The 19,942-nt window shown below is 49.5% G+C and overlaps 9 protein-coding genes across 9 annotated transcripts; 5 read left to right on the top strand and 4 right to left on the bottom strand.

Annotated features, from left to right (window-relative positions):
• Positions 1-748: 748 nt before the first annotated feature.
• Positions 749-1,065, bottom strand: N7537_007001 (uncharacterized protein; the record flags this gene model as incomplete). Its single annotated transcript, XM_056898058.1, has 2 exons — positions 749-904; positions 1,042-1,065. The coding sequence occupies 2 exons, from the start codon at positions 1,063-1,065 to the stop codon at positions 749-751; spliced, it is 180 nt and encodes a 59-aa protein (XP_056753843.1).
• Positions 1,066-1,331: 266 nt separating this feature from the next.
• N7537_007000 (phosphatidylinositol-3,5-bisphosphate 5-phosphatase) lies at positions 1,332-4,355 on the top strand (the record flags this gene model as incomplete). The annotated part of the gene is made up of 1 exon (XM_056898057.1): positions 1,332-4,355. One exon carries the CDS (start codon positions 1,332-1,334, stop codon positions 4,353-4,355), a length of 3,024 nt encoding a protein of 1,007 aa, XP_056753842.1.
• A 242-nt stretch (positions 4,356-4,597) lies between these two features.
• Positions 4,598-6,410, bottom strand: N7537_006999 (Tti2 family protein; the record flags this gene model as incomplete). The annotated part of the gene is made up of 3 exons (XM_056898056.1): positions 4,598-5,961; positions 6,012-6,207; positions 6,255-6,410. 3 exons carry the CDS (start codon positions 6,408-6,410, stop codon positions 4,598-4,600), a joined length of 1,716 nt encoding a protein of 571 aa, XP_056753841.1.
• A 111-nt stretch (positions 6,411-6,521) lies between these two features.
• N7537_006998 (tRNA adenylyltransferase) lies at positions 6,522-8,324 on the bottom strand (the record flags this gene model as incomplete). Its single annotated transcript, XM_056898055.1, has 3 exons — positions 6,522-6,760; positions 6,812-7,369; positions 7,436-8,324. 3 exons carry the CDS (start codon positions 8,322-8,324, stop codon positions 6,522-6,524), a joined length of 1,686 nt encoding a protein of 561 aa, XP_056753840.1.
• A 553-nt stretch (positions 8,325-8,877) lies between these two features.
• On the top strand, positions 8,878-11,160 carry N7537_006997 (TRAPP III-specific subunit 85 family protein; the record flags this gene model as incomplete). The annotated part of the gene is made up of 2 exons (XM_056898054.1): positions 8,878-9,940; positions 9,998-11,160. 2 exons carry the CDS (start codon positions 8,878-8,880, stop codon positions 11,158-11,160), a joined length of 2,226 nt encoding a protein of 741 aa, XP_056753839.1.
• A 1,321-nt stretch (positions 11,161-12,481) lies between these two features.
• Positions 12,482-14,157, top strand: N7537_006996 (putative vacuolar sorting protein SNF7 family protein; the record flags this gene model as incomplete). The annotated part of the gene is made up of 4 exons (XM_056898053.1): positions 12,482-12,534; positions 12,622-12,916; positions 12,977-13,399; positions 13,459-14,157. The coding sequence occupies 4 exons, from the start codon at positions 12,482-12,484 to the stop codon at positions 14,155-14,157; spliced, it is 1,470 nt and encodes a 489-aa protein (XP_056753838.1).
• Positions 14,158-14,253: 96 nt separating this feature from the next.
• On the bottom strand, positions 14,254-15,583 carry rad18 (E3 ubiquitin-protein ligase RAD18; the record flags this gene model as incomplete). Its single annotated transcript, XM_056898052.1, has 3 exons — positions 14,254-14,812; positions 14,871-15,000; positions 15,052-15,583. 3 exons carry the CDS (start codon positions 15,581-15,583, stop codon positions 14,254-14,256), a joined length of 1,221 nt encoding a protein of 406 aa, XP_056753837.1.
• Positions 15,584-15,782: 199 nt separating this feature from the next.
• On the top strand, positions 15,783-17,549 carry N7537_006994 (uncharacterized protein; the record flags this gene model as incomplete). The annotated part of the gene is made up of 9 exons (XM_056898051.1): positions 15,783-15,833; positions 15,883-15,938; positions 16,004-16,245; positions 16,300-16,478; positions 16,535-16,840; positions 16,902-16,923; positions 16,971-17,120; positions 17,176-17,349; positions 17,407-17,549. 9 exons carry the CDS (start codon positions 15,783-15,785, stop codon positions 17,547-17,549), a joined length of 1,323 nt encoding a protein of 440 aa, XP_056753836.1.
• A 388-nt stretch (positions 17,550-17,937) lies between these two features.
• N7537_006993 (glycoside hydrolase family 125 protein) lies at positions 17,938-19,606 on the top strand (the record flags this gene model as incomplete). The annotated part of the gene is made up of 2 exons (XM_056898050.1): positions 17,938-18,065; positions 18,130-19,606. 2 exons carry the CDS (start codon positions 17,938-17,940, stop codon positions 19,604-19,606), a joined length of 1,605 nt encoding a protein of 534 aa, XP_056753835.1.
• Positions 19,607-19,942: the final 336 nt, after the last annotated feature.

Raw genomic sequence — 19,942 nt, 5'->3', positions numbered from 1 at the left:
TAGCTTGGAACTGAGGGTTACAACCCGTTAATTGGGGATATAGTCTTAGGAATGTAGACCATTTATTTATGCAGTAGTAGGAAAGGATTATCATGTTTAAATTTCACAAGGATAATCTGAATAGCGTCAAAGTCAGTATATCCATAATCCGACGCCACTCTGAGCAATGGAGTTCGAATGGCTCTTTGAGTTGGATCCATGAAAACCTGGTTAGTTCACAGATGTGTGGATGAAGATGCCTTAAGGTAAATACCCATGGACATATATACGTATGTAGCCTTAGAGTAAGGACGTAATTACCTAACCTAACTTTTTCCAAATCTGGAAGGTTGGAGTAACCTCTAGATGGCATACTCAGTGAGCAGGTGTGGTAGAGTTAGTTTCCCTACTGAGCCTCCTACTAAATTTTGTGAATAGGGATACTTTAGTCCTGTCTTCTAAAATGAGTCTGGCAACTGGAAGGAAGTAGTCTTGATTTCGGATATGATTCGAGAGAGTCTGACCAACAAATTAGATCGGCTAAATGAAAAGTATGGAGACCGAACTAGGAATAAATGTCCATGACTGCGTAAATTCTGGACTTCATAACATCGCATCAAATTGGTTGTTTGGATAACGTGGATATGTAGTTAGAGTAGCTGTATTTTATACTAATAGTGCCAGACCAGTCCTAGCATTACCTTGGAGACGTCTCCTCATTATCAGATATCTCCTCCTCTATGTCAGACGCCTCATCATCCATCTTCTCCTAATCTTCCTCACCCTTCTCGTCTTCCTCGTCTTCCTCAGTCTGCTTGCGTTCCTCACCCTCCTTGCATTGCTCATGGTCTAAGTCACACATCTCCTCGTAGAACAGCCTGTTACACCTCTCTTTCTCATCATCACACTCATTGATATTGAATTCCTAGGTCGGGAATCCATATCCTCTGGCAAAATTGTCTAAATTATGAATCAATCTTGCCAGGGACTGGCTGATCCAATGCTCGAAAGAAGTATATTTCGATGAATTTGATAGTCAGGAGAGAGGTAAAGGGATCATACAAATGTACCACGTAGGCAGACCATATAAAATGTACAAGTTTGTTTTAGACCTGAAACTGATATTCTAAAGTAAGGATTATCAAGAGTTATCGAGTAATGAGACTATAAACCCCGAATCGATCTACAGTTGTAGCCCTAAAAGGCCTTGATGACAAATTGGCCGCTATTTACCACGACGTCATGTGTGGGGACCTCCCTCTTTGAACTCCAAAACATCGCCTTCGACCTAAAATCATCTGAATATGCAGCCTTTGCAGCTGCATTTTGAGTCGATTTGAACCTCTTCAGCTATGGAGAGCTTTGATGATGTTTCTCTCATCGGACTAGTGTCCCAGGACACACCTTTCCACGATGACCATCTCTCGATTCCATGCGCTTCAGACCCGAATTTGGCGAAAGAAACCACAGGGGGACCAACTTCGACCCAGACGACAAGTATCAGATCGTCTTCGCAGATAGATCGCGCCGAAGATGCTGGAATAATCGATGACGCCTCCGTCGTGTCGGATTTCCCGTTGTCGTACAACCCGCCGCCTGGAGCTCGGATTGAGGAGGAAGAGGAAGGGGATGGGGAAGATGAGGAGCCACAGGTGGCAACTTCCTTTGAGCGAGAGGCTTCGCCGACTTTTGCACAGAAGCACCGATTAGTTTTAGACTCAGAGGACGAAGGAATCAACCGTATGCACAAATTTACGCTATACGAAACCGCAACTCGATTCTATATGGTCGGAATCAATCTGGCAGAGACTCGTTTTCGGATTCTAAAAATTGATCGGACCTCGGATTCCGGTGAGTTAAGTATTACCGAGGATGACATGGTGTACAACAAAAGAGAGATGGTTCAGTTGCTGGATGCAATCGACGACGGCAACAAGAGTTCTGGCGGGTTGAACCAGAAGTGCAGTGCATGGGCATTGCTTGGATTCATCAGATTCACGGGCGGATACTATATGCTACTCGTTACCAAGAGGAGCCAGGTTGCCATGCTTGGTGGTCACAATGTCTATCAGATCGACGAAACCGAACTGATCCCGTTAACCACCTCGGAATCTTCACATATTAAGGCCGAAAAGCAGTCAGAGGAGGCACGCTATATTGCGATCTTGAATAATCTGGACTTGTCGCGCTCTTTCTATTTCAGCTATTCCTACGACATCACTCGCACACTCCAGCATAATATCTGCCGGGATCGCGAGGCCCACCGGGATGGCCATCCACAACCGTCTTCACATGATTACCATTCCATGTTCATTTGGAACCACCATCTCCTGTCCCCGGCTGCTGAGGCCCTTAAGAATCCCTATGAGTGGTGTCTACCTATCATTCATGGATATGTGGATCAGTCAAAGATGAGTGTCTATGGGCGAGTGGTCTATATCACAATCATCGCACGTCGATCCCGATTCTTTGCTGGGGCCCGCTTTCTCAAACGAGGCGCAAACGACCTCGGATACGTGGCCAACGATGTGGAGACTGAACAGATTGTATGTGAACAGACAACAACATCATTCCATTCTGCTGGCCCAAGACTTCATGCAAACCCTCACTATACTTCATATGTTCAACACCGCGGAAGCATTCCTCTTCATTGGACTCAAGAAAACACGGGAGTATCACCAAAACCGGATATTGAGCTTAATCTCGTGGATCCATTTTACTCGGCTGCGGCGTTGCATTTCGACGATCTATTTCGAAGATATGGCGCTCCAGTCTATGTTCTGAACCTGGTCAAATCTCGCGAACGAACTCCGAGAGAGTCAATACTGCTCAAAGAGTTCACAAACGCCGTGACTTATTTGAACCAGTTTCTTCCCGAGGACAAAAAGCTCATTTACGAGGCGTGGGATATGAGTCGTGCTGCAAAAAGCCGGGATCAGGATGTCATCCAGACGTTAGAAGATATTGCAGGCGATATCATTCCCAAAATTGGCTTTTTCAAGAATGGGGATGACGCAGAGTCCGGCTTGCAGCTTCAGAACGGTGTCGCAAGAACCAACTGCATTGATTGCCTTGACCGAACAAATGCTGCACAGTTTGTCATTGGCAAGAGGGCACTTGGTTATCAGCTCCATGCTCTTGGTGTAATAGATGACACAACTGTAGAGTATGATACTGACGCTGTCAATCTCTTCACGAACATGTGGCATGATCATGGAGACACTATCGCTATTCAGTACGGCGGATCGCATTTGGTGAACACCATGGCTACCTACCGCAAGATCAATCAATGGAGCAGCCACTCTCGTGATATGGTGGAAAGCTTCAAGCGGTATTACAACAACTCTTTCCTTGATGCTCAACGCCAAGAGGCATATAATCTCTTCCTTGGAAACTACACCTTCGCGCAGGGCATTCCGATGCTTTGGGATCTTCCTACGGATTACTACCTCCACCACACCGATCCCAAATCCCACTTTGGCAGAAAGAAACCCAGCTACATCTCCTGGTATACACCAGAATATCTAAAGGCTAGGGAATTCCCACCCCTCCCATTCCATCCCAAAGAACCCCTCTCACATTTCGATGACTTCTGGCTGGAATACTACCGACCACTTGCTCTGTCTTCCCTCTCCAAAGTTTTCTCTCTGAAAATGAACTCCACGTCCCGCTACCTACCCCCTGTCCGCCCAGGACACCCCGTTCCAGATCTCAGTCCCTTTGTGCCCCGCATCCCCCCAGAGCAAATCCAACGCGAACGCCTACCACAGCGCAGCGTCAAGATCCAAGAGCCATCCATCAGCCGCAGTCGCGCTTCATCAAGTACGATGCCGATACCCGAATCCACCCAGACATGGGCCCATCAGCCACCCTCATCTGAGAAACATGCACCTCTTACGGGCATTATCAAAGAGCCCGCTTTCAAAATCCCTCATGTATCCCGCATCCCACCAATCGACCCCCCTAACGCTTCCACTCCCAGCAAAGCGGAGATCGCCCAGTGGACCCTCGGCCAGCTAGTCAGCGACTCGTTGAGCCCCTCTGTAACCGGTGCCGAGGCAGAAGAATACGAGCGGTACATCAACCACCCCCTCAAGGTCCCGCTTGTCGTCACATCTGAAGATGAAATGACAGCTTCGTCGCTGCAAGACCATGGATACAATCTCGATCTCCTGGAGTACGCGAATAAGTGCAATGTCGAGGAATCTGCGCTCGAGTCGAGGGCTGGGATAAACATGCTTGCTTATGCTGAGTTTCTGGATGTCTCCGAGGACGGTCTTACCGTCGTGGGTGAGGACTATGAGAAGAAGAGATATAAACGGTATCGCCAGTGGTTGCGGGGGAAGAGTCTGTTCAAGCAGCGAGTTGATCCATGATGCTACGAACTTGAGTACCTGTTTTTTCTTGTGTTATTGCGCTCAGCACAGCATATTGATACCCTCATTGCATGTTATATTACTTTATCGAGTGTTCTATGGATTATGCCTGTTTACTACCAACCAGATCTCAAGTGCAGGTTTTGCTTTGAATCCAACAGATATCTCAAATTGAGAATTTCATAAGTGTTGTTATGACCCTTTTCCTAAATAACCTCCCACACATACATTGCCAGTAACGCTTAAACAAAAAGACCCTTAAGCTCTGCATCAGCATCAACAAGCTCCTGGAACTCCTTCTCCACATTCTCCTTCACCTGCATCTGTTCCGGCTCTGGCCCATCAGCCGCAATAGCAACAGGATTCAACAAAACAAGTTTCAAAACCTGAAGCGTCTGCTGCAACTCGCCCTTCAGTTTAGCTAGTTCAGCCACGGAGCCTCCGCTATCCTCGGCAATATGAAGCCAACACGAACTTAGCCCACTCAGGATCTCCCCGCGCCAGCACCAGATACGCGGGTGTGCGTTCTTGATCACCGCCTGCGTAGCTGAAGTTGCAGCTAGCAGTAGTGGAGGGTGTACTGTTCCGAATGGGTTTGATAGGGTTGTGTAGAGGACTGGGATGAGTTCTTGGAGGTACTTTGTAGTATGAATTCCCAGCTCGTTGGTGATGATTGTTATCTTTTCTAGGAGGAATGTTGAAAGACGGGGGTGTGGAAAGGATGCGGTTGAGCCGGAGGCTGGAGTGCTGGAGCTGACGTGGTGGAATGAGGAGATGAGGTTTGATCGGAGGATTTTGGCGAGGCTGGTAGTGTATGCTTCTTTATCCTTTTCGGATTGGGCGGGGCCATTGTAGGCGGTTTTGAGGGTGGAAAGGAGGGCTGGGTATGCTGCTCCTAGTAGGTCTAGGGATCTATCCTCGGGTGTGATGGATGGTAGGGATAGAAGACACGGCGTGACGGCGTCTTCGAAGACGGAGGTGAGGTTTGTTCGTCGGAGGATGTCCGAGCCGCTTTCTTGGATCGGTTGCAGTAGCTGAGTGAGTAGGGCACAACCTTTTGTTTTGAATGGGAGGTTGTTGTCGTCGACCATTGCTAGGATAGTGGGCACGAAAAGCTGGAAGTGCGTTTCGAATTGTGTCTTGTCTTCGGGTTGATATTGTGAGAGGATCCATGACAGCACAGCTCCGATGTAAACATCGGTTGTCTTCCATGGCTTGGCCGATGCGTCTAGATCGCTTGCACCGAAGCGAGGTAGAGTTTGAGGATGGAAATTTTTGCGGCCGGCGCTGGTGATGGCGGGATTCTTTGTCTTTGCAAAGAGAGGTCTAATTCTCTCCCTAAGGATGAAGTCGATAGCAGGCCAGAATTTATTGCCGCGGCGAGTGTCCTGAACCCACACGTTCATGAGCATCGACGCCGCATTGTAGCTGTCAGATGTAGTCCATGGGTCTTGCTTGTTAGAAAAACATGCCCCAGCAAGAAGAATGTCTGCTGCATTTTCTGGTTTGCCATTTGGCAGACCTGCTAGGGGCTTGTTTAAAACTACAACCAGCTCCAGTGCGAGCTCAGATCTAAACCGACTCTCGTTCTGGGCTTTGATAATATCTGTGCGGCAGAATTAGTCAAAGCTTCATAATGTTTATAAAAGCACTTACCGTCTGAAATCTCGGCAGTCTCATCAAAATCGACTGCAAAATCCGATGAAGGCAAAGCAGCAGCACTGGCCCAGTCGAATAAGTTGTTCACGGCTTTGGCCTCGGCTGGTTTCAAGGGTCGCGGGCCTTTGTCATTTGGCAGCATCCCATCCCAGTAGTCGATATAACTGGTCGCTGTAACCAGGCTCTCGCAGATCTGGAAGATTAGTTCATTTGTCTTAATTCAAATTGATAGAAACATACATTCAAATGCGTCGAGTGATCGTAAGCAGCAACGTCTTGCCATAATTGATGCAAATCACTTTTGGACGCAGCTGCAACGGCGGGGAAGAAACCAATTGGCATTTTGCCAGGACTCTGCACGAGAGCCTCCCGGGCTTCTTTACGCAGTTTATCCATTGCTGAAATATTTACAATTGAAATGGAAGAAAAGAAGTTGTAAACATTCGGAGTTCAAGTAGTTTAAGTTGTCCAAGGTTTTCATTTGTCATCGGGATCTTCATCTGGACGTCACTTCAATTCTGCTCGTCGACCCGCGATCTCCTCCAGCGCCTTTTCCTTGTCAGTGCTATCAGGATGAAGAAGTTGCCATTCTAGGGCCATGTTAACTGCTTTGGACATCCAGGGTCCCTTTTTAGCCCCCAAACTTTTCATAATTTCGTCACCATTTACAATGGGCTTGAGCTCACAAACACCCTCCAGATCTTTTTCTACAATGTACGCAAGGAACTGATCGTATTCACAGGCCACTACACATCGTGAGTATTGAGAGATTATCATCATGGGGTGGTGGATCTTACCTTCTGCAAAGTCACGAAGCGCCATGTTTTCTTGCAGGATAGCCAAGAGAATGCAAAGCTTCCAGTCCTTATTCCACGACCGCATTTGCAACCCAATGCGCTGTCGGATTTCTGCCGGTATTCCACTTATTTGGTTCGCGAGAAGAGCAGTTTTGGTCGCAATTGTTTCCTTGTAATGCAGAGCAGCAGCGCGGAGCGCATTGAGCGTCTTGTTATCACTGCGAAGGCTGTCTCTGCCAACCTCAACCGCTCGCGGGGGCAAGGGCTTGGATCCTTTCCCGGTACGGCCAGGAATCGAAGTCCAAGGAGCAAAGGTTGCAATCATCCAGGCGTAGTATATGGTAGTTTCGTCGCGGAACAGGATTTCACAAATGCGCTTGGTAATTGCCTGAAGTTCTTCGCTGTCACCAGCCTCTGGATGCAGCAATCGCGCCAAAGTATTGTAGGCAAGGGGCCATGTCGATGTATCAGCCTTGACCTCATCTTGATGATTAGCGAAGATAGTGGAGAACAGTTGGAGTCGATCGATGAACTGCAATGCACCGCGAGGGTCGGGGCCTAAGATATGAGATACGACTGGTTAGAAATGTAAAGTACCGGGCAAGAGCAAGCGCAATCACTAACCACGCAACATCTTTTCCAGCTCCGCCCCCACTCGCTCTTTGCTGATTTTGAGCTTCAATGCTTCGCGGATATCTTCAATCTGCATAGCGGCTTCGGTTTCGGGCTCGATTTGGTATCCCAGTCTGCTTGCAAAGCGGATCAATCGAAGCACACGCAATGGGTCGTCTTTGAAGGTTTGGTATGGTTCCATTGGGCATCGAATAATATTTTTCTTCATGTCGTCCATTCCTCTCTCAGTGAGATCCTCCAGCCGTGACTCATTAAGGTTGTAGAAAAGCGCATTGATAGTTGCATCGCGTCGCAGAGCGTCTTCGACAGCAGTACCGAACTCCATCTGAGGATTTCGACTGTCGTCCGTGTATGTTTCCTTGCGCAGATTGACCAAATCAATGTCCAGGCCGAAGATCTTGGTTGTGACGGTCTCGAGGTGCTTTGATTTTTCTGGATTGGCCTCGATTTTGTGAAGGCTCACAATAGCGTCGTGCATTTCCCCATTCGGGCCAATCTTGTATTTTTCAAGATGCTCTGGAATATCCAGATAGTCTTTCAGGGCCATACCAAACTGGTATCCCGTCATGTTGCTGATGCCGACGTCGATATCATGGCTCTCGACTCCGAGCAGCTTGTCCCTGACCCACCCGCCTGTGAAGCGCAAGACAGTCTCAGTTTCATCCTTCGCTGCGCTGCCTCCCTCTGCAATTTTCTGCTCGGTGATGTATTGTGCGACATTGAGGAGTAGGGTTCGTAGGGTACTCTCAAGCGGAGTGAGCTCAATGGTAGGCATGGCGGGGCTCATGGTTGCATATGAGCCTTCTCGCGTCGGGGAAGAAATGCGTCGCCTCTTGCTGACTCGTTCTGAGAAGTCCGGGTCCGATTCGGGGTTGCGCATGGAAGTGCGACAAGGTACAGATGCAGAGTAGGTTCGGAGGGGTAGTTGTTGTTGAAATGGGTGTATTTGACCAGCTCTTCTCGCTAGAGTGCGGGCTAGTGGAGCTTTAACTGAAGGGAGACCATAAGCCTTAAATAGACACACGAAAGAGCGCGACTGCATTGAACATAGCCAGATCAGATGCTCTGAGAAAGTGAGTCAGTTGGATTGTCGATAAGCATGGCCCTCACGTGGTTTGCATCACCACTTGGAGATCGACAATCATCTTCTACCTGAGTACTCTGTGTTGCATTACAATTGACAAAACGATCATCAACTTCCTTAAAGGGTTTTAGTGCCCAACCTGCCCACGGGTTCCGTCACTCTATTTTGTTGTAGCCCGTGTCAGTGCTTATCGGCCCGAATCCGTCGACTTGGCTTTCTCCCCAACACCTCCGTGAAGCCGCATTCCACTCGCTCTATTACACCTCGTGCGACCTCATCTACCAGTCGATGGGGCCTATCGATCAACTACACTCGCTTTAAATCTGCACAAAGCAGCAGGTGTCCGCCCATGACATCGCCCGGAGATGCTGCTCCGGTCAAACCTCCGCCGTCCTTCTCCCCCGGCGTTGCGCGAGTCGCATCCACATCACCATCACGATACCCCGGGGAGCATGAAACAACGCAATCTTTAGATGCTGAATTGGCAGAATCCCAGTCAGTCTCATCGCCGACGCCTCTTTCAGGCACGATCGCCGACCTACCAATACGACCTGGCTCGTCGCACTCCCGCTCTGGGAGGTCTTCCACTCCACAGTTAGCAAGATCATCAATCGGTTCGCCTTTAGATGGAAGGTCTGATGGCTCGGAAGATATAAGATCATCAATTATCCGGTCATTCTCACCCACGATCGCAGTCCATGCCTCCGAGGATACCGACGATTTGGTGAGGAACAAGGGGTTCAAGGGGGGATTCTGGGAGTTGATCCGGCCCTTTGGAGAAACAGTTACTGGAAAGGTGGTGATCCGAGACAGTATAGGCTCGAGTCGTGCCTGGGAGGACTATGGAGTGCGCTTTGCCGATTTCAAAGGGATCGGCAGGGCTCCGGCTAGTCGAGACTCTGGGCCCCTGGCACAGATGGAAGAAGTGTTGACCAAGCAGTTAGACTGTTCCAATGACATGCTTGGTGCATCGGTACGCACAAAGGATGTTTTGGGATTCCCTGCAACAACTCCATTATGCAAGTCGTTTTTGCAACAACTGTTGTGTTCGGCACCTACAGCGCCCCACGAGACATTTGGTCACCCGGTAGCCAATGTAATAGCCATCAGCTCGCGCAACGCAGCTCCGTTGGAGACACTCAGGCAGCTATATGCTGATGGTACGACTGGGGACAAACAGCTACCCGACTGGGTCAACCAGGAGTATCTTCGGTATTATGTTTTAGTTCACGACGAAGAACGAGACGATATCACGGAATCTATCAAGCTTTATGATCAGATGAAGCGGCACTTTGGGCTACACTGTCATCTTTTAAGACTTCGGAGCAGCCAGTGTGTGGTGACAGACGATGATAGCATGCAAGTTCCCCAGTGCGAATGGCTCTCGCCGTCAGAGCATCTGTCGGGAGCAGGTGAAGCAGGCAAGTTTTCGCCGTTACTTATTCAGACATAAGCTAACTTTCCGCTAGAAGCCCTGGTTGACCTTGGTACCGATGGTACACCATATCTCTTTGGCTCCGATGCTACTGCGATTAAGGCATTCATTCGAGAACTCGTGGTGCAATCCGTCATTCCATTCATGGAAAATAAAGTAGCTGTCTGGAACGACCAGGTTGCATCTCGGAGGCGTGGTATAAGTGGCAGGTTTATGTCGATGTCTCGGCGATGGGCTGGGTTCGGTTCAAGTTCGCGTTCAAGTATTGGAGGGTCGTCGGGTGGCAACAGCGGGAACTACGATCCAACACAACATTCTTATAGTCCAGACTCCCCGGAGGCTGTCTTGCGGAAGATGTCAGACTATGCGTTCATGCTCCGCGATTGGAAGCTAGCTGCGTCCACATATGACATGATTCGATCGGATTATGGAAATGACAAAGCCTGGAAATATCATGCCGGTGCGCACGAAATGTGCGCTGTTAGCATGCTTCTAAATCCATTGGCCACATCTGCCAAAATCAAGCTTGAGAGCGTCGACCAAATGTTCGAGACTGCTTGCTACTCCTATCTCACACGTTGTTCAGATGCGACACACGCACTGCGATGTTTATCCCTAGCGGTTGAACTTCTCAAGTCTCGTGGCGGGTCAGCCACCGAGAGCGCAGCCAAATGGGCCATGCGGGTCATGGACTTTGGTCTTGTGGGCTCAGTGGGTCAGATCCTATACACTGAAAGGGTAGCAGCTTGCTATGCTTCAAAGACACCAGTTGGAGCAGCGAAATGGGGCGGTCGTCGCCGAAAAGCCGGCATGTGGAGCACCCTTGCTGCTGATCAATGGCTCAGAGCTGGCCAACCAACCCTAGCTTCAGCCTGTCTGGAAGAAGCAGAGCGTCTCTATGCTGACGTGCTACAGGCTGACGGGGTGTTCCCCATGCCTGAGATGCAGAGCTTCGTTGACAATCTGCGTCATGCTGTCAAGGTTGAATATCTTGAAGCGAGGGGATTCGATGCCCGAGATGAACCGGCTAGCGAGGATCCCTTGGGCACTGAAGAGACCAGCGAGAAGCTCGACATGCGTCATCATCGCCGGTCTTTGGTTGGGCCTCCTGTGCAGCTGGATGCCGGAGCTCTCAATGCAACGCAGGGACCTCTGGACCCTGAGAGTCCACCCAATGATGACTTTGAACGAGCTTAAACTCATGGCCTTAATACCTCATAGCATATAACCATAGATACAAGCCTGTTCAAACAGAAATTAGGTCCCTTGTGTAATGTATACTTTCTTCTCGCTTCTAGTTTCCGAGTAGAGGTGCATGGGATATTACTTCGTGCTCAAGGGTACATACGTATACCGCAAACTACATCTAGGAGGGATTAATCCCTACAGGGCTTCTACTACGCTGTACTCCGTGCCTATATATGCAGATACGGGGGTTGTCAATGTAGATAGGTGGGCCTGGACAGCTTAGGAATAAATCCCGCATTTGGTGCTGATCACTCACATATTTAGTAGGTACTCCAGACTACTATGTCAAAGGTTATCAAAGGTTATACGTAGAAAATTCTCTTGCACCAAGTACGCTTTTTTTACCCCCTTAGTATACACCTAAGAAGACATCTAAAAAGAACACACAAAAAGACATGACGCATAAGCGGCCAACTATTCTTGTAGTTAGTACATATGTAGTCGGTCTACCAAGGTACGTCGGCCCCGAGAACGGAGAGTCTTCCAAGGTTGTATTAGGGCCGTGTGGACTGTTGCCTAAAAGGGAATATCATAAAACACTTATATCACTTCTCCTAAACCGAGTCCTGAAACCTGTTGGCAACAAATGGGTATTACTATTGCCTCCGTGATGGCGTAAAATCTACTGGCTTTAGTAACCAACCAGACATTCCAAGTCTGTAACTCAGCACTTACTACATCAGTCAGCCATCTACCTGGTGCAGTATCTTGAAGCTTGAAGGGGTCAATAGCAACATGGGCAATGGCTGGTACACCGAGCTATTCGGGTGGAGACCATATGTGGGAGCATGACCCTGTAGGTGTGGATCCAACAGATAGAGTATAAAAAGAATGAGCCTGTAGCTTCATGGCAGTGGGAATATTGGCACTGAGCTTTCGGAGGGCGTCGCTGCCAGCTACATACTAGATGACGACAAGACAATCCGATATGAGCAATGTGCGCGTATAGACCAGGTGTGTGAGGAACTGTAGGAATAGAAAATAAAGCTGCTACTTATTGTCACCTGCTCACGTATTCAAGTGAAATTAGAAAAGATATATACTCAGTATGGCACGAAGTGATCGACATCACAGTACATTTAAGCATCAAAACATTCGAACGCGTCACGTGGAGCTTATCGATAAAGCTGTAGAACGACCTCGGGAGACCGCCGCAGTGGATGCGCAGATGACCCCATCTTGATTTGTCTGCGAGGTCCACTCTCAAAAACAACTTGACCTATTATTTGTTTCGAGAGAGACATACCATTTCTCCTCAGCATACCCTTGCATGATGAGCCAACTACTGAAATATATCCTCACTCACGAGGAAGCATTCCGAAGGTAAGGAACAGAGTCAAGAAGAGAAGCCATAAAGCCTATCAAAACAGAGGAAGAATATCATGCTTATCCTCAGGTTCATATATTTAGAAACCGTTTACCCTCTCTCTACTCCGACTTCACACCTCAGAAGAAGACAAACCCCGACGGCTACTCTGTTAACGTCGCCGCATGGGAACAAGCACTCAACCGTGCCGCAAAGCGCGGCTATACCTCCTCACGCGGTGTGCGGGTACGTTCCGGCTCGACCACATCGGCTAAGAGCGGAACAACACCCGTGAAACGAAAGAAGACAGACCACCTTATTCTGCGAACGGATGAGTCGCTGCTCCGGGATTTAGAGAGTCCGGAGTGGGGGAGGCCCGTAGCTCTGGGTACTGTATTTGTGGGTCTTTTATCTTTCTTTGGATGGCGGAGCTGGTGAGCTAACCAATGGGTGTTATAGGACGAGGCAGTGCGCAATAATTCGATGATTCCCTTGCCAGTTTACAAGACCACTGCTGGCCTTTTGCAAAAGAAAAGTCAGTGGAGGCTAATTGATCCCGGGGTTCTCAGTCCTTGGAATGTCATGAGCTGGGGAGCTCGGCAGCTCAAGGGCTTTGTTGTAGGTTCTGAGAGCGATTCGGCACCGAAGCTGCAGGTGCAGGAGTTGGTCTTGGTAGAGAACCTACAGGAAGCGGCAGACCTAGCAGTCAAGAAAGCCACAGGCAGCAACCCATCCAAGCTTGACCTTATCTACTCCAGGGAAAGCTTTGTTGAAGAGTTCGCGGCCATACTGAATGATGCTACGGAATTATCAGATGCAGATTTTGATGTCTTATTGCTTTATTTATCCCGCGATAGAGGTGCCATTGCATATGACGGCAAGGTGAGTTGGTCTATATAAATATGGCCAGACTACCCAGATATTGACTGATTGGTGGCTAGACAATCAAGTTCAAATCAGTAGATGAATCGGCGGAGATCACCCAACAGGACACAACCATTGCATCCATCAAGACGTTGGTGTCGACTATGTCGAAACAGGTCACGAACCTGGAAGAAAAGATCGCCGAGCTGACTATGTCTGCAAAGACAGCCTTGGCGAACAAGAATCGCATTTCAGCGCTGTCCGCTGTGCGTTCCAAGAAGATGGCTGAACACAACCTCCAGCAGAGGTTTAATACCCTCATGCAGCTCGAGGAGGTTTATTCAAAGATCGAGCAAGCTGCTGGCCAGGTGGACATGGTGCAGGTCATGCAGGCAAGCACTGGTGTGCTTCGCGGTCTGCATACTCAGATCGGCGGCGCCGAGAGGGTTGAGGACATCGTTGAAGAACTGCGGGAGGAGATGACCAAGGTGGATGAGGTCGGAAGCATCATGAACGAGGCCGGCCCAATTATTGACGAGGGAGAGATCGATGATGAGCTTGCGGCGATGGAGAAGAGCGACAGAGAGGCGAGAGAGAAGGAGGAGGCAGCAGTCACCAAGAACAGGCTTGCCGAACTGGACAGTGTCAAGCAAGCTTCAGATGAGGCCTCCCGCCGAGCACGTGCGGCCGAAGATGCGGACTCGGCTCTTGCAGATAACATTATTGACAGGCTCTCTAACATGTCTGTCGAGGACCGCCCCATGCAAGCAAACTGAGACTCTCCAAACTGTGGGAGAGACATTTGCCTAATGTGAAAGAACAATTTGCTCTTCTGGGTGCTTCCCAATTCGACGATATGCCTTGTTTTGAGATCACCCAGATAGATCAATGACATGACTGGCATCGGTATCTGGGCTGAACTCAACGCCTGCACCATTCACCATTAATCCAGCAACCTGCTGTGGTTCTGGTTCCCTCTGCCTTGATGAAGACGAAGATTCCCCAGGGATAATGGATCGTGATTGGGCCTCACTCTTTTTACGCGCATTCGCGATTAAACGCTTGAAATCGTCATCATGGTTGTTTGACCACTCATTGGCATCGAAGTCCTTGCGCATCACATTATTGGAAGTGGTGAATGGTGACGGGGCTGTGGCATGCCCACCCTGTGTGCGTTCCCAAACGTCCAGTTCCTGGAGCAATATCCGCTTAGACTTGGGATGTTTGGAGTCGCAATTTGCATTCCACAAGTTCATCCACTCCGTGTGACGTCTCTGCAACAGCTGTTTTTGTCCCCAGTCCGGGATCCCGAGATCCCGGAGCTTCTTCCGCAATGCGTTATCCTTTAATATGGAGTAGTTTATAGCCGGAAGCCGCTCGGGCTGTTTGCTGGGGAGGGTGAGGCCTCTGTGGGATATGCCTTTTAATGACCTGTAATTATCGTCCAATTAGCACCGTGTTCTAGACCCATGGAATAGAATTAACAAACCCGAAAGATGCTGGCTTTGTAGGGGATTTCTTAGGTGCTTCTTCTTCCTGTTGGTGCACGTTCAGGTGTGGAAACACTGCCTCTTCCTTCATCTTGCGAAAGCATATTGGGCAAGAAACTAACCCATCTTCTGTTGAGTCGATTAGACGGGTCTGGTATCCGTGTGATAAAAGTGTCATACCGGGCGTATATTCTTCATCGTCCTGACTATCCTCGATGACCTCGGGCACGATCTGGGGAACAGTTCGGTCTTCTGTCGAGCTATTTGTGGATCTTTGAGAGCGAGTCCGTCGGCCTTGCGAACTTGTTTCTGGAACCTGTGGTTCCTCTTCCACCTGATTGACCTTGCGCTTCTTTCGGGTCTGCTTCTCTATTTCGTCCTCTCCCCTAGTAAGGCGTGCATTTTCCCTTCTCGCAAGATCAAGTACACCAGGTCGTGCCAATTTAAACGCGTCGACGAGTTCCTGCACTGCCCAATTGCGACGTAGTTTGAGTTCCTGATCAGAGCTTCGACACGCCGGACACTTGCCTTCTGTGCTGAGGCAACGGCGAATACATAGCGAGCAGAATGTATGGCTGCAGGAAGTAATAACAGGGTTATCGAAAAAGTCTTTACAGACTTGACATCGTAATGAGGATTCGAACGGCGCGAGTAGTGAAAGTGGCGTTTCCAGCCAATCGGTGGAGTCAGCGAGGTCGAACGACTGATCCATTGAGTCGAGACCTAATCCCTGAGCTCGAGAGCTATTTTCTGTAGAATTCCAACCGGACTCGCCCGGCGATAGCTAACGAAAGAGGAGAACGTGAGTGGAGAGCCGCCTGAGCAAGAGACCGCAAATGCCAAGACTCGCTGACTGATACGCGTTAAGTGGTTGAGCACGCGTCGGAGCAACTTGCACTTCAACAGCAACCATGGACTCGAAGTTGTATCTGGCTGAGAATGTTCTCAATGAGCGACGCCCTGTATAATTTTCTCATGCCCTCCAGACAAGCAGGAGCTTACCAGAATTAGGTCACATACCGCTTATTGAGCCGGGCGCTCAAAGTGCACGCCAACCGGGCCAAACAGTATGTTCTGCGTTCGCAGCAGAAGAAATCGGACGTGGAATTGACACTGACACTCCATTGGATAGGATCCTTTTCGAATTCCACCGCAACGAGAACGCGAAGAAGCCACAGGCCGTCCACGCAACCTACGTCATCTCCGGTATCCAGAAAGCGCCTGAGCCGGCCCCTACGAACGGCCATGCGGACGATGCAGATGAGATGATGCAGAGTAGCCCCTACTTGCCCAGCTCAATACCGAACCAGGATACGGCCTCGGACTCGATTCGCATTACCTCCATCGTGTTAGCACGCGAGGAAGACCTGGAAGGTACGCAGATTCGTGGATCTCGGTGATGGACTGACTACTGAACGACTCGAGCAGATGCGAAATCAACATTCCAGTCGATATCTACAATCCATGTCTACAGTCTCCAGCCTACAGCCCTGCCGGATTTGAATGTGTTAGTTGATGCCAACCGGGAGATTGCGAGTACACACGGGCAGGAGGATCCATTGGAGTCTGGGAAGCAATGGGGTATGATCCAAAATCGCAATGTCAAGGTAGGTTATCCATTATGTCGACAGGTCTATCGTGATCTAATGCTTATATGTTCCAGCGGAGAACTGGCACGCGCCCAGCCCCACCTGCAGCTCCAGCTGTGAAGGTGCCGGCTGCCAAGGCATCGAAGCCTTTGACTGAGTCAACGGTGCCCGCTAAACGGCCGTTGCCAAAAGAGACATCCCCAGTGAAGACAGAAGGAACCAATCCCGATGAGCCGAAGCCTGAGCCATCCTCTGCTGCCAACTCCCAGGCTTCCTCGAAGCCTTCGGGTAAAGCAGCGGCACCCAAGCAAAAAGGCAATCTTTTCAGCTCTTTCGCTAAGGCGAAGCCGAAGACAAAGGCATCAGCTCCAGCAGAACCGGTTCGTGCAATTACTCGTGCATCATTTATTATTGATATTGTTTCACTAACCTTGACTACAGGTCGCACCGAGTGCAGAAGATGGTTAGTTAACTCCAGTGAGATTTTATACATTAGCTAACGTGTTTTAGTCGTGCTTGATGATGCATCTGAAGAAGAGGCAGAAGAATTGTTCCCTGATAGCACCGCTAAAGCAGCCGCAGAAAGCCGCGAAAACAGGAAAGAGCGCGAGGCAAGGCTCAAGAAGATGATGGATGATGATGATGATGACGAGGCTGACGGTATGTCCTGGCCCTCAAAGGCCAATCTGAAAAGAACCAACTGACATAGACCCAGACGAAGAAATGCCTGATGCCGACGAGGAGCCACGGGAGCCCACGCCTGTTGAGCAACTGCCACCACCCAAGCCAGCTGAACTTAAAGAAGAAGTGACTGTGCAGGGCGGGCGGCGGCGAGGCAAGCGGCAAGTCATGAAGAAGAAGACGGTCAAGGACGAAGAAGGATACTTAGGTTCGTGCATCCCCGCTGAGGCCCCTTCGTTTGGCGAGGTATACTAATTCGTTGCAGTTACCCGGGAAGAGGCGACGTGGGAGTCTTTCTCCGAGGATGAGCCGGTGCCTAAGAAGAAGCCTGCAGTCAATGTTCCTAAGGCGAAGGCCGGCAAAGCTGCGGGACAGGGTAACATCATGTCTTTCTTTGGGAAGAAGTGATGTAGCATTATTGAGGTGTCCAAATGAGTTTCTAAAAGCATAGATATCTAATACCAAAGCATATGTCAAGTATATCCCAAAAAAGGAAATTCCGCGATGTCGATCTTCTCCGCACTTTATGTGGGGAAGAGTGTCATCGTGCCCAGACCGATGTCACCTCGATTTCACTGTCTTCTTTGTATTTCGTCCGAGGGAACTGCCTTAAGGTTCATATACCAGGCTTTGTGGCTCAAAATGTACTTGTGAAAAGCCACAGAGAAATTGTATACGTGCAGTGGAATGTATCCCTGTCCGGTTGGGATCGACATACATCCCCTCCTATTTACCCCGGCTTTCTTCCCTCAGTCCAAGTCTGTCCCTCACTATCGTCCTTCGTGACATCTGCGCCATGACTATCCCTTCTGTGCTTGCAGTCGCTCTGCTGGGCCTTCAGGCCGGCGCCCTCCTAGATAGAGACGACCTAGCTATCTTGCGACGCGCCTGCCCAGACTACACCTCCTATGCATCAACACCACAGTGAGTGTCTACAATCCCAGAGCGGTGTACTGAATATCTGCTAAATGAGGATTTAATGTCACAGCGCTCCCTATAGTGGTGGTCCCTTGAATCTTCCCTTTCAGCGACCTGCGGAACCATGTCGGACATTCTCATCGCCCGCTGTGGAGAAGGTCATTGAAGATATAACCTCGCGTCTAGTCGATAAAGATCTGGCTCAGCTATTCCGAAATGCATTTCCGAACACCCTAGACACTACAATTCGGTGGCATACGAATGGATCGACATCATCCGGTACCAATGCTAGGCGGGACGGCGCGCAATGGACCGGCGTGCAGACCTTCATCGTGACAGGCGATATCAACGCCGAGTGGCTGCGTGACTCAACAAACCAGCTCACAAATTATCAGAAACTGGCTGCCAAGGACAAGAATCTTTACTCGCTGATCCTGGGTGCTATCAACACCCAGTCCGAGTTCGTCATTCAGTCGCCCTATTGCAATGCTTTCCAGCCACCGGCTCTCAGCGGTATCAAGCCGGAAGCCAGCACCCAAAAGGATACTGTGCATCCTGCCTATGACGAGTCTTTTGTATTCGAATGCAAGTATGAACTTGACTCTCTGGCCCATTTCCTACAGCTAGGCACTGAGTTCCATGAGAATACTGGTTCGACTGAGTTCTTGACCGATCGATGGTATAAAGCGTTACAAACTGTGCTGACAACTATCGACGCGGAGTCTGAGTCCACCTTCAATACCCAGGGCCAGTTTGTGCAAAACCAGTACACGTTCCAGCGAGAGACTACCATTGGCACTGAAACCCTCAACCTAGCTGGCGTGGGAAACCCGCTGAATAGCGAGACTGGCCTAATTCGCAGTGCATTCCGGCCTAGCGATGATGCTACGATACTAGGCTTCTTCATTCCGCCAAACGCTATGATGTCCGTACAGCTCCAAAAGACAGCGAAGGTCATCAAGGCCGCCGGTGGGCCTGCTAGTCTCGTTGCAGACCTGCAGGAACGCGGTACTAAGCTAGCCAAGGCAGTTCGGGATCATGGCATTGTCCAACACCCCAAATATGGAGATGTCTATGCCTTTGAAGTCGACGGGTACGGGTCACGTATTCTCATGGACGATGCCAACATCCCTTCACTGCTCTCGTTGCCCTACCTCGGCTTTGTGGACAAAACAGACCCCGTCTACCAGAATACACGTAAAATGATCACCGACAAGGCCTCTAACCCGTACTACCTAGTGGGTCCACAGTTCCACGGCATCGGTGGTCCACATATCGGTCTTGAGAACGCCTGGCCCATGTCTCTGCTTGTCCAAGCTATGACCTCAGACGACGACGCCGAGATCATTGGAAACCTCAACCTCGTTCGTAACTCTAGCTTGCTTGGACTTGTCCACGAATCTATCAATGTTACCAACATCAAGGATTATACCCGTCCTTGGTTCTCGTGGGCGAATTCGGTTTTCGCGCAGACTGTTCTTAAGATTGCTGCTGAGAGGCCTCATTTGATCTTCGGTACCAATGCAAAGCCGTATACTGTCCAATAGGGTTGACAGTATGTCTGCTTGTGGCTTGAGCTTCTTTGGTTTTTCCTGAAAATACCCGTGGACCTTGATCCTATCCTTATATCCTTACTTTATTACTATTCATTGCATGAATTCTGGAATGTGCCAGTCGTTTTTTTGATTCCTTAGCATTTCAAGTTCGATGTTTTTTCCCCCCAACAGTGTCAAGAATCGATTTAATGACTACTCTTATAGTGTTTTATGAGGTATAGATGATTTTTTTGTGCACACACGAGACCGCTTGACAGGTTGGTGCTCATGTGGGATGTGGCTTAAGCATGTCTCGGAGCAGGGTCCAGATGAGGATCCGATGAGCTC

The sequence above is a fragment of the Penicillium hordei genome, assembly GCF_028827395.1.
Source record: "Penicillium hordei strain IBT 12815 chromosome Unknown utg000003l_segment0_segment0, whole genome shotgun sequence".
In the NCBI taxonomy this organism is placed as follows: Eukaryota; Fungi; Ascomycota; class Eurotiomycetes; order Eurotiales; family Aspergillaceae; genus Penicillium; species Penicillium hordei.
This window is presented reverse-complemented; position numbering and strand designations above follow the sequence as displayed.